Source organism: Dothidotthia symphoricarpi, assembly GCF_010015815.1.
Source record: "Dothidotthia symphoricarpi CBS 119687 unplaced genomic scaffold P153scaffold_8, whole genome shotgun sequence".
Classification (NCBI taxonomy): domain Eukaryota; kingdom Fungi; phylum Ascomycota; class Dothideomycetes; order Pleosporales; family Dothidotthiaceae; genus Dothidotthia; species Dothidotthia symphoricarpi.
Genome location: NW_022985015.1, coordinates 534,219 through 550,301, shown reverse-complemented (window position 1 = coordinate 550,301; position 16,083 = coordinate 534,219). Strand labels below are relative to the sequence as shown.

Genomic DNA, 16,083 nt, shown 5'->3' with positions numbered 1-16,083 from the left:
GCGCCGTCGACTTTTTATATGTCCATCATTCAAACTTCAGACACTAACTTATCGAGGTGAGAGAAGTAAGATCGAAACGCGCGCGCACAAGGTGAGAGAGACGGCTGCAGTCCCGTGGCGAGGAATACCAGAGAATCCGCGGTGAAGAACCGTAGTGCCTAGTGTAAGCAGTAAGGATGGCGGACACATGTTTGATGGTGCTCCGTGTGGCGTGGGCGAGATGTGTATTTCGGAAGAAAGCGAGTAGAAACGACGGCCGCAGCGTCAGGAAGATCAAAGCAGAGACGTGAAGTCAGCACAAAACACGCTAACCACTTCTCCTTCACGGCAATGTCAAACAACTTAATCGAACGGGCAGGCGCGATAGCTGGCACGTTGAACTTCTACTCACAGAGTATGCTTCGACGCACAGTAATCCAATGTCTAGATAGTTCCACTATACCTTCCAGCTGAGCACAACGACTACGTAGCGCATCGAGGCCGTCCAACAGGCCGAGCATATACATATATGTATATGTCCACAATCTCCAAACCTGCTCATCTGTACCCCGTTACAACCCGAACGTCTATGCAGAATCCCCAAACGCCAAAAAGCACACCCACAACCAATCCAACACATTAATCCAGAAAGCTTAACCCCCAAACCCAGCAGTCAAAAGCCAAGTCCGCGTCCGCATCCACACACTCAATCCAGCCTCACCGCCTCCCCCCGCTCCATCTGCAGCCTCCCCATCAACCCCCTAACAACCTCACAACTCCTCGCCCTCGCCTGATCCCTCGCCCGCATATCAACACGCATAGGGCCAAGCATATTCGTACCATCGCCCCTCTTCGCGCCCTCCTTCAGATTCGTAAAGAACAGCCTCCTCCCGCTCTCGTCCAGCGCGTCCCACTTCGCAATGCCCTTGGTGCGCTCGACATTTGGGTCGAGGAACTTGACGAAGCTGATGAAGTAGTCGCTGATCTCGTTCTGGCGGCGCACCATGACTTGGCCGACGGTGCCGGCGTGCTTGGTGCCGAAGCCGTTTTCGATGTCGACGCCCCACATTACGTCCCATTGGTACTGGTATGTGGGTACGTTGGCGGGGTTGTGCGTGGCCATGGCGGTGGAGGCGAGGTATGTCGGGCAGATGTAGCGGATGTCGCCTTGGGCTTTTGCTACGGCGTCCCAGAATTGGCCGCTGTCTGGCCAGTGGCGGTCGTTGGGGTAGGTTTTCGCGAGCAGGTTCAGGTCGTCGTTTGTGAGCAGCGGGTAGTGGTTTTGTAGGTAGTCTTTGAACTCCTGCAGCGTATCTGTCGTCTTCTTGACTTGATCTGTGCCCTCGTTGGACGTGAAGCCGATGATGGTGGGTACTTTGGCATAGCGCCCGTTCATGATGGCGGCGGGCGCAGGTTCTGTCCACATGCCGCCCTCGGGCTCCGTGGTGGGCGCCCACATCCAGCGGGGAGGCGTGTTGCGGTCGGGGAAGTTCATGGGGTAGTTTTCGTAGTAGAGATCTCCTGGGCTGGCATCGCGCACGCAAGCAATATCCGTGCAGTTCAACCCATCTGCGACCTCGTTCCAGAACTTCTCAGCCTGAGCGGGGGTGAAGAATGTCGGGCTGGCAGGACTCTGCGCGATGGCGCCGTGGAAGAGGGGTTTCCGTCCTGTGCCGGGGATGGGGGCGTGGTTGTCTCCCTCGTTGGCGGTGAGTTGCAGGAGCACCGATGCGCCGCCCGCACTCGTGCCCATCAAGACGACGTGGTCTGGATTGCCGCCAAAGTAGCGAATGTACTTCTGGATCCACTCCAGCGTGGCTCTCTGATCCCTAAGCGCATTGTTGTAATCTCCATCCTTTGCAATTTCCTTCCCGGACAGAAACCCGTAAATGCCGTTGCGGTAGTACATCGTCACAACCACAATGCCCTTGTCCAGCTTCCCATTCACGCCTTTTTCTCTCCGGCTCTTCTCCACCATCTCACCTCCATTACTGCGCCCGGGTAGGTGGAACCCACCACCAGGGATATTAACCAGCACCGGCAGATCATCTCCCGCCTCAGCATCAATCGGCGTGAAGACATTCAAACTCAGACAGTCCTCTGTAGAGCGTGTATTAATCCCCAGAACATCTTCCCCTGCAATATCATTCTTGTTCCTCGAATTTGCATCAATCTTCTGTATGCCAGGGCACATGCCCAACTCCCCACTCCAAACCAGCGGCTTCTCTCCCCTACCAACGCCATACGTCCTGTTCAGCGGCTGCGGGCCACGGAACCTGTTCTTCCCCGCCGCGCTCGCCGCATACGGGATGTTCCAGTAAGTCCGCACCTTATCTGTGACATTGGGCTTGATGCGCAGGTAGTCGAGCTCGATGATGTTGGGGTCTTGTGCATTTTTGGGCGGAGCGGAGAAATAGGGCGGAGGCTTGGACGTCAGCGGCGGTATCCAGTCTGCGCTCGGTCGCAGATCGGGCGAGTAGAGGAAAGTGAAGGTGAAGAGGAGGATCGCGGCGCCAGCGATGGCGGTGACCACGCGCCGGTCGAAGATCAGGCTGGAGTTGAGGATGCGAATGACCATGGTGGGTGGAAAGAGTGTCGGTGGCAGGCTATCATGAGATGGATATTGTCTGCATCTGAAGAGAGAAGAAACCGGGGGTTCAGGCGACTCGACACAATAGGGAGAAAATGCCCAGCGTTGGGTTGTTGTTGGCGATCCATTTCAGGTTTCAACATGCCAGATAACTGGGAGGCACGGGAGTCGGCAAACTTCCCCTGGGCGGTGACGCGTCTTGAGTCATGCTTTGGAACAGAGACGATTGCTTCGAGAAAAAAGAAAATTTGTGGGGCGCAATAGGTAGTCCTGCAGGGGAAACGCGTTTTGGCAACGCGGTCGCAGAAGCTGGTGTTTAAGACATGACGTTTTCATCGTGACTACGGGGCGGTCTAGAGGTTAAAGTTTAAGCTGGAGATCCACACTAGGACCATGCGCCGTTTGGAGATCATGCCGCAGGGCTCGTGTTATGCTGTGTAGCAACAACATCATCTTGCCATTTCTAAAAAGACTATTATCATATCTCAGAGGACCAGCCTTGATCCACTGCTCATCTTCGCATACCGAAGCCTCCAAATTATCGAAACGCCCACAATGCACGCTAATAAAGAAAAAATCAACTACGGTCTCCAAGACGCCCAAGGGCAATAGTAAGAAAAAGACCACAACACCAATCCAACTGCTTCATATTCTCCCACCCTCGACAATCTCCCTCCCTATCAGCTCAAGCTCGCCACTCTCGGCGGTTCGTCTCCGCTCAAGCACCCATCTCCCCTCCCCTGCCTCATCGTGCTCACGCACATACGTCACGCTGTCCGCCCCACTGCCGTTCCTCGAATGCCCGCCTCTCCACCCACTCCCATTTGGCGTCAAGGGCGACGACATGGAGATAGGTGATGCGAACCCAACAGATTGGCGACGCGGTCCGCTCGAGGGGGAGGAGAGCGAAGTATCGATGGGCGGTGGTGACGCAGGATGGTGTTGTTGGCCTTGGAAAGGCGAGCCCAATGGTATCGCGAATGGCGATATGGGCATAGGAGTGTTAGAAGCCGATTTCAGAGGCAGGCCAAAAGACGACATCAAGGACATGCCCTGGTAGGCTTGGACTTGCGCCGCCGGGAGCAGAGGCGGCATGTTCGTTGTGATGTGACTAGCCGGACTGGAGAGCGAGTTATTGTTGCTCATCCTGAACGTCGGGCTCTCTGGTGTCTCATTTTCGCTGTCCTCTTCGCTATCAGACTCGTCACCATAATCGGCATTGACGGCATCCATCAACCCTTCGTCGTCTTGCTCGTTGCCTTCGTAGTCGTCCGATATGTTGGCCGACTCATCGCTCACTGGCTCATTCTCGTTGAGTTCCCATATGCGGCTCCCCGCTGCACTAGACGCCCTAGGCAGAAACTGCATGCCTATCGGGGACGAGTTGCGTGGGCTGTTCGGCTGGCTAGGCAAGCTCACCGTACTGCCACCAAATGCGCCCTTCCTCAACTTCCTCAGCGCGTCTAGGGTCAGATCTTCTTCGTCTGTCCATCCACCAAACGGACTCATGCGCGCAAGTTGTGCCAGACCAGGGCTTGCCAGCGGTTGTTGCCCGTCGCGGAAGTGGTTGAGACCAATGAATGAGTTGCGAGTGCTATACTCGCTTCGCTCTGTGATGGGAGTCAAACATGGCTCTCGCACGGCGTTACGACCACTGATCGTGCGGCCGATGCCGGAAGAACCAAAGAATCCACCCCAGGTGTTTTGCGCGTCTCCCACTCCAGACGCATAGAAACCGAACTCGCTCCCGTAGAAGCCTTCATCATCGAATGCAAGCGCCTCAGCATTGGCAGCTGCGATCATGGGATCCTCTTCCATGGCAGAATCGTACTCATCCATATCGTAATCGTCCATGAAAGTAGAGTTCATCTCATCATCATATGACGGGTAATTGGCCGTATTCATACTATACTGGCTCTCATCCGGAACCAGGCTCGGGTGTGAGTCGCTCTGTGAAGAAGACGTATCAACCTCTGCACTCGTCTGGTGAGTATCGACACTCAACTTCCTGGAGAAACGGCCCTCGGCTTCAGCACGGTGTGCTGCGTCAGCAAGAGCACTGTGATATGCACCAATGTCATTCAGATCGGGCATGGCGGACCGTTGCGCAATGGACGTCTTGTGGGCGAGCGAAGGCTCAGACTTTTCCAGATGCTTGGATACAGTGTCATCTTCTGCTTCGTGGTTTGGCTCTGCGCTGAAAAATTCAACGGCGTTTGATGAGAGTGGACTCTGCGTATCTTCAGCCGGAGGCGGCTTTGCTTTCCTCTCATACAGTGGACCATCGGGGTCGTCAAACACGTTCTCGTCGAACCCTGGTGCATCATTTTCCTCCTGCTCTCCGATCAAACCATCGTCAAAATACATATCGTCGTCGAAGTCGAAGTCATCGAGACCTCGATTGTTGTCTGTGGGTGCACTGGAGGACATAGTTTGGGGTGGAGTTTCAGGCTGAATACTAACCAATTCTGGTTCAAAAGACTCATCAGTCGGGGCCTCGTGAGTGTTTTCATTACCACCAGGTACCATATATTGGAGTTGCCGAAGCATCTCTGCAGACACAGCGAAGCCAATCGGATTGCCATTCAGGTCAAGGGGTATCTGGGCCTGTCCAGCCGGACTCATAGAGTCATATAAGCTGGGTTGAATCGATAGAGTCGAGAAATCGAACGCATTGATGCCTGTATCCATGCTCTGGTCTCCAAGGCCACCAAACTCGTCTTCCTCGCCAAGCATAGGAATGTCTTCCTCGAACCCGCCGTCCATGTCATAGTCATCCATGCCATACTCGTCATATTCGTCCTCGAGCGTTTGCGCGGATACGTGGACCTGCTTGGCGGCTTTTTCCGCGGCTTTCTGCTTATGTCTTTCCTCCATTACCTGCTCCTGCGTGGAATCGCTCCCAGGAATTTGGAAGCTGAACCTCGAGGCTCTACTGCTCAGATGAGCAGGCAGTCCGGCCGGTTGCCACGAGGGATCCGTGACTGACGTGGCCCTTGACCGTGTGGGGGGTAATGTTTTTGAAGATTGCCTTTTCCTGGGTGTGGCGTCGGGCGAGGTATCCGTTGGACTATGAACCTCGTAAACGGGAGACAAAATGGAGGAGGTAACAGCGATGGCTTGGTACGGTGGTGGAGGTGATGAAGAAGACAGCTGTGGAATAGCAGGCGGCGAGTTCTCGGGTATGGTTGGTGGGAGCAGAGGTGAGGATGAGGGCGGAAGGAATTGCACAGAGTTTCTGGCGACGAAATCTTTGTTCGCCAGTTGCTCGGCTCTGATATTGGCTTGCGACTGCTCAAAGCTCGTGTCATCGTCAAAGTGCTCGTGGAAGACAGGCGTATGTGCTCTATCAATCTTTGGTGGACTGACACGGTCCAGATCCTGTGGTGTCGAACTACCCCCGTTCACATCATACGATGGGGTTCTGTTGAGTCTGGGCGCGTTGAAGTCGTGCACGATGTTGCCTCTGATTCTGGGGTCGTAGTTGTCAGGCATGGGCGGCATCACGGTGGGCGAGCGGCGGGTGACCAGGGCTTCGTCGGCCAGTGGGTCCAACGTCGGGCCTGACCGCCGTCGAGATAAGAGCGACATGGGATTGCGCAGGCTCAGCCGGGACTTGGGCTTGGTGGCTGTGGGCGTCGAGGTGGCCTTGGATCCGCCTGTCAGCTTCTCACTGATGCCGCTGAGCAGTAGCGAGGTCTGCGACTTGGAGTGCGCGGCGTAGCTTGGCGAGATGACCGAGGGGGACAAATGCGTCGACGACTGGGAGGCTGACTGGGTGCGGTGCGAGATGGGTCGCGCAGAGGAGGCTTTGCTCTCTTTCTTCTGGCTCTCGGTCTGCGAGGCAACGCGCGTGATGGGGGGCAGCTGCGGGGGGTACGGCGATATGGGCGACGAGGAGGCGAAGCTGGCATTGTCGGGAGCATTGAAGCGCGGCGAGGTGAAGTAGTCGGCGTCCTGCGACTGGGGGCGCATGGTAGGGCTGGACACGGGGTCTGGCGAGGTCAGACTCAGGGCACTGCGCTTTGCGTGGCCAGGCCTGAGGTAGGAGAACATGTGTGAGGGCGCCATGCTGGGCGTCGCGAAGAACGCGCGGCTGCTGTCGCGTTGCACCTACGAGGCTGTAGGGTATGCGAGCACTGTGGGGCTCTGTGTGCCTCTCAGCGAGGCCATACGCCCGCGGGCACCATCAGTGTGTGAGTGAGGCGTGCTTGACCTGTCGCGCAACAACTGCGAACTGTGTCGATATCACTCCAGCGGCACAGTGCGGAAGGGCAGCGTCCTGGCGCGCGGCGGAAGAGGGCAGCAGACAATTAGACGGCACAAGATGCTGGGCGTCGTACAGCAGCGTGGGCGTCTCGTGGTAGATTATCCAGGGAAGCGGTGCTGTCGTGCTCATTCTGCGTCGCGGTGCCTTCTGCGACTGAGGATGCGCCTGCCCTGCGCAAGCTTTTACAGGGATCCCGCGGCCCGCTTCAATCTTACTCAGACGCCCAGCTCCGAAACACCGCTGCAACCGTACACGTACCGGTCGGTTAGACCTCATGGTACTCATGATGAGTGGTACGTCTTTCGATGCAACTGCAATGTCTTTCGAGTAGCGGGGTAGAACATCACAGGAGACAATGACGTTCGACCCAAAATGTCGTGCATGCTCACTAAGCCCCACGAATTCCGACCTCACACCATGATCAAGATAATCGCTTTTTAACCACGTTCATGGATACCAATTCATAGAGTCTGAGGAACAGTTTACAATTGATATAACAATCATCTCTGCACTGCTCCTATTCAATCACCGGCGCCCTCGAGTAGTTCATTTCCCACCCCTCGGCGATCTTGGCCTGTCCAATCTCCACCCACCCCTCTTCTCCAATCCCCTCGCCTCCACCGCAACACTCCACGTCGGCTCTGGATCAGGCGCATTCAACGCTGTGTTATACGTCGCATTACTCGGCGTAACCTCAAACTGAAGCGTACTGTTGCCCTCGCGATAAGTGCTCGTCGCAGTACCGTTCGTCTTGTATCCACCTTCCACCTTCTCCTTGCCAGTCGCGATATCAAGTTGCTTTAACGCGCGCTCGAAGATCTCCAGCGCAGCAAGCGGTTGGTAGAACGGGACTTCATGGCCTGACTCGTAGATGCGGAGGAAGGAGAAAAGTCCAGACTGCTTGACCTGGCCGTGCACAATGTCGTCCGAGGTGGAGATGTTGACGAATCCTGCCGTGGAGTAGCCGGCTGCGTCGATTTCTCGTGCGACGACTTGACCGCCCAACCAGTTGCAGTTGTAATCGCTGTGTTCATGTCAGCATAATGACTACAATATCTGCATATGAAAAGAACTTACGCGTCACCGTAATAGAGCATGACCTGCACCCCCGCATCAAGCAACTGCCGGCAAGCCTCGATAGTTCCGCTCTCCCGGTCGTCATCTCCTGTATTCCCAAACGCACTGCTTACTGTGCCTGAACTTTCGGAGAAATTCTGGTAAGCGCCAATCGCCGTCTGCACCTCTGGTGTGTTGAGATACTGCACATAGAAGCTGTACGGGAAGGGGTCTGGTGTCAAATAACGCATATCGTACTCGTCTCGCCCACTGTAAATGTCATACATGTTCTCGACTTTGGAGTAGCAAAAGTTGTCTGCTTGAGCGCAGACAGAGTTTACGCCCGTAGCATAGCATTGCTTGGTCTGGTCGACGCAGTTGCCCTTGCCATAGAGGTTGTTGTACCATTCTGCCTTGACAGTCTCGTTGTACGGGTCGTAATCGTATGTGTTGCCGGGGAAGACGGAGTAGTTGTAGTAGGCTTGGTACTGGATGAGAGGGTCAAACCAGCCGTTGCCGATTAACACATTTTCGAGGTCAATCTTGTGTGCTCCGGTGATGTTCTTCGCGTTTTGATCGAGGAAGTAGGCTTTGCAAACGTTAGCAGCTAATATACAAGGCCCAAGATGGTGCTTACCGTTGAAAATAGGTCCGTAGTGTCCTCCGTAACTCTCAGTCGCAAAGCTGAACCCACTGCGCGCGTAGTCTGGGAATGCGCCCATGAAGCCTTGCAGCGTTTTCCACATGTCCGGCGCGGCGCCAGCCGTAGTATTCGCCGTCAAAGTAAGATCCGACTTTGAATACGTGCCACACGAGCCATAAGATTGCGCATAATCCGGGCAAGTAGCATTGGGCAGTTCGACAATAAACCCACCGTCATCTTTGTATCCAGGAATGGGGATCGAGTAAGAAAAGCCGACGGTTGTAGGCTCATCGATGAAGAGCATGTTGCTAGCATTCGACCATGAATACGGATTGTTGAACGGCTTGAGATCTGGCCCAACGCCGCAAGGTCCTAGCTCTTGGAACAATCCGATCATAGAGCTCGATCCAGGGCCGCCATTAATCCATACGGTCAATGGGGCTTCGGAGGGATCTTGATTGCGCGCTTCGAAGAACCACCAGAAGACGTGCTTGTTTTCGCCGACATCCGCGTAGCCAGAGTAACTCTTCACATTGGGATCGAGCTCACAAATGCCTAGATTGTACAATTTAAGCAAATGTCCTGCATATACATCAATTTCTGGACTTACCTGCGGGTACCTCCTTGTAGCGAACATTGATGCCTGCGTATCCTTCCTTTGTCGTCAAGTCCGTGGGAGCAGGGACGAATTGCGCGACCGCCGTACTTGCGACCAGCAAAGTCGCGATAAATGACTTTGACAAGCCCATCGTTGCCTAGAAGAGAAATTGCGATTTCTACTATCCATCGTTAGCTTTCCACAGCTTGTTATTTCGCACGCTCGACTTACCTTGTATGCAAACACAACAACAACCCTCCAAAAGTCAATTGGCCAAAAATAGATTAATCAATTGTAGAGACGCAACGTCTACGGATGTGAGCGGGAGGGCCTTCTCTTAAGCTCACGAAGCTCGAGAGCCATATTCCCAAGCTGCGATAACCGTCCATACTACCTTCCCTTAGAGGTTAAACAACTGTTCTTTCAAGCCGAAGGACCGGGATGGTAGTTATCGATGACATCGGCCCATCCTGAATGTCCGAGCCCTCATGTCGTCACTGCATCCGACCGAAGGATGTAGCATAGATAGCATTCGATTCCTCCGAACCCGTCCGCATTTCCAGATATCACTCCATTGAAAGCATGATTACTCTCGTTTGTAACTGAGATTAAGACATTCGGTCTTCATCGCGAACACTCCATGTTCCTCAAAACAAGCATTCTTGTGCAGGGCTTGTGTGAGCTTGCGTGTCTAGCTCGGTACCGTGCATGACGACGATCATAGAAAGCGACCTAGACACGGTTTAGGCAGGTAGGTAAGGATGCGCGTAAGCGTTACGGAAACCCGAACCGTTAATGGCTCGAAAATAGGTGGTCGGTCGGCAACATATGTTGAGAACGCTGTTGGATTGGTCGGCATGATGGAGAAAACAATGCAGAAATCACGACTAGGATGTGATCGAGGCGAGCTGGGACAACGCAGAAGGACGAACTAGTAGACGAGAGCCTCACAAGCAAAACCATGGGAAGAACTAAATCTTCATTTGCAGCAGTTCTTCCAAACTGCTACTGCCATTCAGGCTATCGTTGATTCTATCGATATCCATCACTTCGTATGCAATCGTCAATTCCTCCAAAACGCCTCGTGGTCTCGTGATGGGCTAGTAGACACGGGTGTGACGGCCTCAGGCGCATCTCTTCGTCTACAGCACAGTGCCGAAGCCGAATGTAGTCTTGATGCTTCGGACATAGTACTGGTCCCAGTTTCTCTTCGTGGGTTCCTCTTGGCCAACCGGGACACCCTTCCACTCAACCCTCATCACCGTCACAGCATCAACATCATTCTGGTCAAACCAGATAGAGAGCGTCGAGTAATGTCCGGCAGGCCACTGTGCAAGTCGCCATTTCTGGACAATGTGCGTGGGTTCTTGTAGTTCGGTGAACTCACCGCTTACGTTGCCGCCGAATAGCTCGAACGTACCACCTGGCTTCGCTCCAGTGAAGTTCTTGGGTGGTGCCCGAGTGAAGGCCGCAATGCGCTGAGGATCCGTGAAAGTCTGAAACAAGTTGGCCGCATCAGTGCGAAACTCTGTGCTGTCAGTGATAGTGGTCACATTCACGACAGCGCCAGAACCAGTCTGTTGCGAACTGGACGCCCCAGACTTGGTATCGGTAGACTTGTTGACGCTGGAGCTCGAATACACCTTGGGGGTGTTGAAGCCAGTTGAAGGATTGGACCCAGGCGCGTGCTGGATGTCCTTTCCATGCTCCGCCATGAGCGCTGGGCCAAGTTTTGCAAGGCTCGTACGCAGTTGTGGCAGGATCTTAGACCGCACCAGCTCCTTAACAGGCTGCTTGGAGCTGTCCTCAGAGTAGACATCTACATCAAACTAACGACGCGTTAGCCAAATCACGATGGCAGGCTTAACTGAGAAAGACAGGTCGAGCGAGGGAACATACGACATACTCGTCTTCCTCCGTGTCATGAGCGACCTCAGGAATCGTGATAGTGCCGCTAGTCTCCTCGCTCTCCTTGTTCTTGCCTGCCGACCAGGTCAGCCGGCCAAGTGTGCACCATAGCTAAGACTTCACCAACCAGAATATTCTAGCTTTAGCTTCACATCAAAGATGGTGATGACCTTGCCCTTGCGCTGGCTCACGTCCACGTCTCCATCCATGCTGACAATCTTGTCTACCTTCGCCGACACGCCATCCTGCTCAGCCGAGATCTGGGCCAGCTCCTTGTCGAGGTACTCCCGCGCCCAACCTGACACGTCCTTATTGACCCAGTGCCAGTTGTTTGGGTTGTGAAGCACCATCGTGAAAGTCGGAAACGTTAAGCTTGGGACAGTTTACTATATGACTGACTTGTCAGCATTTGCATTCATAGAGCTCGAATGCAATGGAGAAGCGAGGATTGATTATCAGAGGTAGACTTTGAGTCCAAGTAGCTGATCCGCATGTAAAGAGTACAAGTCTTCTCAGACTGGTGCCAGCGTGTATCTCATCCTTCAATCGGGTGTTGGGCGTGAAGTTGCAGTATTTGACTTACCGAATATTGCTCTAGCTGCACCTACGCTGTGCGACTGGAATTTAAGTAGCGACAGCAAGGGCAGCAAAGATGTGGTGATTCGAAGTTGAAGTAGACAGAGAAGTTGGAGCAGAAACTTCGAGAAGGGTAGGTCCACCGCCAAGGCGTTCGGCCCGACGATGCTCCGTCCCCTCCGTCACACGGCCGCTCGTCACGGAGTTCAACACAAGCATGTGAGCAACCTTGAGCATTTTGGAAAGCAACCCCAATAAACCCGACTCAGCTCAAACTTGAGACCTGGGTATTCGCCAGACATGTTGAACACAGCCCAGACAGTCCAACCCAACCTCGTTCTTTCAGACCTCTTTCTGGCTTCTTGACTACACTGACATAGAAGAACTATGCCTTTGTGCGAAGACTTGCATGCTTCTAAGGTACGTTCCTGAGCAATATCATTGATGAGATTAGGGGAATTCCACCAGACGACTCATGAATTCGTCATTACTAGCTTTAGTACTGATGCTCGTTCGGGCTGTTTCTCGTGTGCACTCAACCCTACATTTCATGAATTCACAGCGCAGAACACATCAAAGACTTCCTCACATCACCCCTCTCAAAGTACTGATGCTGTAATGGGTCGGCAGCATAGTTTCGTTTCACATAACCGGACTTGATCAGGTATAACAACATCAATCACCGCACCAATCGTATAGAAGTTGCTAGAAGCACGACGTTCATGAACAGTTCTTCATGGGAATAGTCTTAGGATCACAAATAAACAAAGCAGCAACTGTCACACGAGTCAAAAGAAAAACGGTGCATCACTCATTTCCATTCCAAAGACAAAACTTTTGATATTGAGCTACCTAAGTAGCCACAACCCCGACCCATCTACCCATTGCTACCCATTGCTACTCAATGGTACTCAGTGGTACTCAGTGGTCCCACTTCTCACCACGGACAGCCCACCTGCATGCCGGCGTGATGCCGGAATTCTCCCTCATCACCTACACATGAACAAATCAGCTTGGTAATCCAAGAAGACGTTACTTTATGACTTACGCCGTCCTTGGAGCATGTGATCGCATCGCATGCGGTCCATCCCCACTTCTTGCACCACAACTCGCATGGCAGGCATTCCCAGCTGAGGCCAGCCTCTTCGATGTCCGACTCCGAATCGCTGCCGTTTTCCTCCAAGTCGTGGAGGATCTTCTCAGCTGGCCCAGAGTCTTGCGCCACTGGTGCCGTGATGGTCGGCACAGCGATGGCGAGCAGCATTGCTGCGATGAGGGTGGCCTGGAATGAGAGCTTCATTGTGAAGGTGTTCTGTTGGTTTGTGTCAGATATTGAAGACTCCAATGAATGGAAGTTGATCTTGTGGGGGTATGCTTGGTGTTTGAGAAGGGAACGATGTAGACATACTGGAAGGTCTTGTATTTGAATGTAAGACTTGATGGTGGATGATGATAAAACATTGAGGACGGGAATCAGCTTCTCTTATAGTCCATGGGGACTTGTATTCGTGGCATTATATAATCCCCTCTTCCCAAAGCCATGGAATCGAAATTGAATTCTTGTTGAACTTTGATCATTTGCCTTTCGGAGTGGAACATTCGAAAAACGAACAGTGGTCAAACTTCTCCTCTCAACCACCTCAAAACTGGTGATCAATACTCAACTTGCTCCCCGTTGTGAAAGATATGCAATTCTGGCTCCTTAGAAAACTATACTGGTCAAGCTTCGAACTAGTTGTCATAGTCTACCAAACTTTCATATAAAAAACTCAACTATTCAACGACAATCACACTCTCAACCTCTGGGCTGTTTCGCGTATAGAGTGATCAACATAGTACGCGCATGGACTTTCCAGTCTTTGATATTCTTATTTCAGAGAAGCAGACGCGCGTTGCCGCGAAAACATGGGTAGCTCCACTGCGAGCCCATGAATTTGGGAAAGCGGAGAGACGAAGAAGATCAACGGAACAGAGTCTCATATATGCGGAGATCGGTGAACAGTGCAATGGAGGCGAGAACGGAGAAGGAAGATCTTTAGTGACCGTGACGATCAAGTGTGGCTATCGATAATCACGGATAACGATTCAGGCAACGGTGTGTGAAGATTCCCTTGCAACTCTGGAACAAGTCGTTCAGAACGCGTACGCCCAGTCCGTTATCGGTATCTCATACCTACGTACCAGCCTGACGACTCCCGTGTGCATCCATTAAGATGGGTTTTGAGCATACCGCAGTTTGCCGCATACTCCCAGAGACTTGGTTGAAAGAGATCCTGATCGTGTTGTATTTTTTCATGGGTATCATCTACGTATTGATTCGTGTCGTGATGCGGCTTGCTTCAGCTCGTCTCACATCGTGTGGAGTAATGTGTTCGCACACCCTCGAGGATCTTCCCGACATCGCAAAGCCTATGTCCGTGTCTTCCCATTCATGCATTTCCTCTCAACTGTTTTTGGCGTATTCCAATCCCCATCTTCGCTCAAAAGACCATCTCGTGCGGTTTCTCGTTGCTCCTCAGGCTGAAACTAGCTCCCAAATAGCCCTCTAGCTCTGGCACCTTCTTGATGTTCGCCATAAGCGCTTTGTCGACCTTCTTCTGATCTTCTATCCGCTGGGGATCTGTCTCCTTCTTTTGAGGTGTCTCGCCGTCCTTGAAGAAGTCGTCCTCGCCCTTGCCATCCTTCTTCTCCCGCGACCAGTACTCGTCCTTGCTCACGCGATCCAGAACCTCATCATCAGCACCCGTGATATCGACGACTGTGGACGTGGCAATGACGAAGCGGTGGTTGACGCGGCGCAGAGGCACACCGTTGGACTTAAAAGGACCGGTGATGAGGAGTACACCCTGTTCGAGGTGGCGGAGAAGAACGACGCGCTTGCCTCGGAAACGGCCGGAGAGGAGAATGAGAACCGTGCCGGGTGCGAGAGAGTCGCGGTATTTGGTGGGGTGGACGGTCTTGCGGGCCTGGTGTGCATTGTTAGCTTCCGGTTCGCGACTTCCACAATTTGGATGTTTTTCGCGATTCCAACACCTCCAAACATCTTCTAAATCTACTTTTGGCGCGTACCTTCTTCATTTGCGCCTCCTCCTCGGCAGGATAGTACTTGGAAGCTTTTTGATCCGACATGGTTGATGATGGACGGTTCTGTATGGATATTAGATCTCGTGTTACCAGTACACTTCTCAAACGTGTCAATACCTTTGAAATGCCGTAAATGTGAATATATTGTTGTTGATGTCACCGTCGCGATAAAGCGCGGCATGTGGGAGACTCGCTTGGAGCTCTCCCAGGCTAGATACATTGCGGTCTAGCGGTCGATCGTTTATCGATACGTGTCGAGCTCAAGTGAACCTCATCCCTTTTGTTCTCAACACTGTTACAGGTCGCCTTATCTGTGAAGCCCTTAGGAGATGATCAAACTGGTCCCTCGAAAGCCCAGTCTCTGGAATATCGCGGTCTTTTCGCTTACGTGGAAATGAAGTCTGTTTTCACCACATACTACAAAAGTCCGAACATACTCAAGCCACAGCTCACCTTACCTTTCTTGAAGATCACATCAACTTACTAGAGCTTCCGAACTGCATGAACGTGGATATTGCGCTAAAATAGTGGAACGAGAACATAGCTGCGACGTAGTCAGAATATTCACATTTACCATATCAATCAGTAACTGTCCGCGACGAACCGTGTCCGTCGACAGAAAAGAGTACTTTTTGTTCAGCTGTAGTGCCGCTCAGATTTATCTGTAAGTACTCGATCCTCCAATACCACCTTCGTTGAGGATTGGTAAAGGCAAAGTCATGTTGAAGGCACTGATGCTTGTACGTTGAGTAGCCGTACGAACTATACCTATCGCAACGTAAGTATACGATGTCAGGAATGTATACGATGAGGCTTGAATGTCGGTTTAATAGAATTACTCTTATACCTATTGTCAACTCTAGCTAAAAAAGCAAATATTTACCACTTTGAGATCCGGCAGTGATAATCTTAGACATTTTGCTGTTTAGATCGTACAGAAGGTATTATTGTCTCCCGCAGCTACAACACATATCGGCTCGAGCCACGCAGTGACTACAAATCGGACGAAGATGCCACAATTTCTCTTGTACAATTGCGATCCTCGAAGTTCGTGCTGAGCATTCCAGGCGCCTTTGCCATGCGACGACGTTCGGACACGAGGAGGCTTCTGACGATATGATTGCTGCTGGCAGAGACGTCATGTGCAAAATTCCAATGCAAGCGTTCAATGAGTTTAGAACTCCTGGAGCATCTCTATATAGGTTACTAAAACTGCCTAGGTAGTGAGTATCGTCGGGACTCGACATGCCCCCTCTTTCTATCAACATTTCATCCGAGAGGAATCAATTACAAAGAGAACGGGGATACGACCCAGACTTGAACAGTAGCCGACTTCAATGCGTGGAAATTCATGGTATTGCCACAACTCGACATCGGAC

The 16,083-nt window shown here is 52.4% G+C and overlaps 6 protein-coding genes across 6 annotated transcripts; all 6 read right to left on the bottom strand.

The window, feature by feature from the left end:
* Positions 1-320: 320 nt before the first annotated feature.
* P153DRAFT_365956 (lipase 1 precursor) lies at positions 321-2,695 on the bottom strand. Its single transcript, XM_033667937.1, has one exon. The coding sequence runs from the start codon at positions 2,555-2,557 to the stop codon at positions 686-688; it is 1,872 nt and encodes a 623-aa protein (XP_033524730.1). The 5' UTR covers positions 2,558-2,695; the 3' UTR covers positions 321-685.
* Positions 2,696-2,982: 287 nt separating this feature from the next.
* On the bottom strand, positions 2,983-7,110 carry P153DRAFT_365955 (uncharacterized protein). Its single transcript, XM_033667936.1, has one exon. It carries the CDS (start codon positions 6,638-6,640, stop codon positions 3,215-3,217), a length of 3,426 nt encoding a protein of 1,141 aa, XP_033524729.1. The 5' UTR covers positions 6,641-7,110; the 3' UTR covers positions 2,983-3,214.
* A 238-nt stretch (positions 7,111-7,348) lies between these two features.
* P153DRAFT_365954 (carboxypeptidase S1) lies at positions 7,349-9,483 on the bottom strand. The gene is made up of 5 exons (XM_033667935.1): positions 9,368-9,483; positions 9,149-9,317; positions 8,533-9,093; positions 7,917-8,484; positions 7,349-7,863 (listed from the first exon to the last, which is right to left on the bottom strand). Exons 2-5 carry the CDS (start codon positions 9,285-9,287, stop codon positions 7,386-7,388), a joined length of 1,746 nt encoding a protein of 581 aa, XP_033524728.1. The 5' UTR covers positions 9,288-9,317; positions 9,368-9,483; the 3' UTR covers positions 7,349-7,385.
* A 795-nt stretch (positions 9,484-10,278) lies between these two features.
* On the bottom strand, positions 10,279-11,394 carry P153DRAFT_288603 (Aha1domain family protein; the record flags this gene model as incomplete). Its single annotated transcript, XM_033663603.1, has 3 exons — positions 10,279-10,965; positions 11,036-11,118; positions 11,172-11,394. The coding sequence occupies 3 exons, from the start codon at positions 11,392-11,394 to the stop codon at positions 10,279-10,281; spliced, it is 993 nt and encodes a 330-aa protein (XP_033524727.1).
* A 1,092-nt stretch (positions 11,395-12,486) lies between these two features.
* On the bottom strand, positions 12,487-13,061 carry P153DRAFT_365953 (uncharacterized protein). The gene is made up of 3 exons (XM_033667934.1): positions 13,029-13,061; positions 12,669-12,932; positions 12,487-12,613 (listed from the first exon to the last, which is right to left on the bottom strand). The coding sequence occupies exons 2-3, from the start codon at positions 12,918-12,920 to the stop codon at positions 12,542-12,544; spliced, it is 324 nt and encodes a 107-aa protein (XP_033524726.1). The 5' UTR covers positions 12,921-12,932; positions 13,029-13,061; the 3' UTR covers positions 12,487-12,541.
* Positions 13,062-14,100: 1,039 nt separating this feature from the next.
* P153DRAFT_356125 (uncharacterized protein) lies at positions 14,101-14,749 on the bottom strand (the record flags this gene model as incomplete). The annotated part of the gene is made up of 2 exons (XM_033666623.1): positions 14,101-14,586; positions 14,690-14,749. The coding sequence occupies 2 exons, from the start codon at positions 14,747-14,749 to the stop codon at positions 14,101-14,103; spliced, it is 546 nt and encodes a 181-aa protein (XP_033524725.1).
* Between the last annotated feature and the right edge of the window lie 1,334 nt (positions 14,750-16,083).

Bases quoted from the DNA above. Each gene is read 5' to 3' on its own strand.
- P153DRAFT_365954 (XM_033667935.1), bottom strand. From the start codon at position 9,287: ATGGGCTTGTCAAAGTCATTTATCGCGACTTTGCTGGTCGCAAGTACG. The intron at 8,485-8,532 runs GTAAGCACCATC...ACGTTTGCAAAG, and splicing joins CTACGGACCTATTTTCAACG to CCTACTTCCTCGATCAAAAC. The intron at 7,864-7,916 runs GTAAGTTCTTTT...ACATGAACACAG, and splicing joins ATGCTCTATTACGGTGACGC to CGATTACAACTGCAACTGGT.
- P153DRAFT_365956 (XM_033667937.1), bottom strand. From the start codon at position 2,557: ATGGTCATTCGCATCCTCAACTCCAGCCTGATCTTCGACCGGCGCGTG.
- P153DRAFT_365953 (XM_033667934.1), bottom strand. From the start codon at position 12,920: ATGAAGCTCTCATTCCAGGCCACCCTCATCGCAGCAATGCTGCTCGCC. The intron at 12,614-12,668 runs GTAAGTCATAAA...GTTCATGTGTAG, and splicing joins TCACATGCTCCAAGGACGGC to GTGATGAGGGAGAATTCCGG.
- P153DRAFT_365955 (XM_033667936.1), bottom strand. From the start codon at position 6,640: ATGGCGCCCTCACACATGTTCTCCTACCTCAGGCCTGGCCACGCAAAG.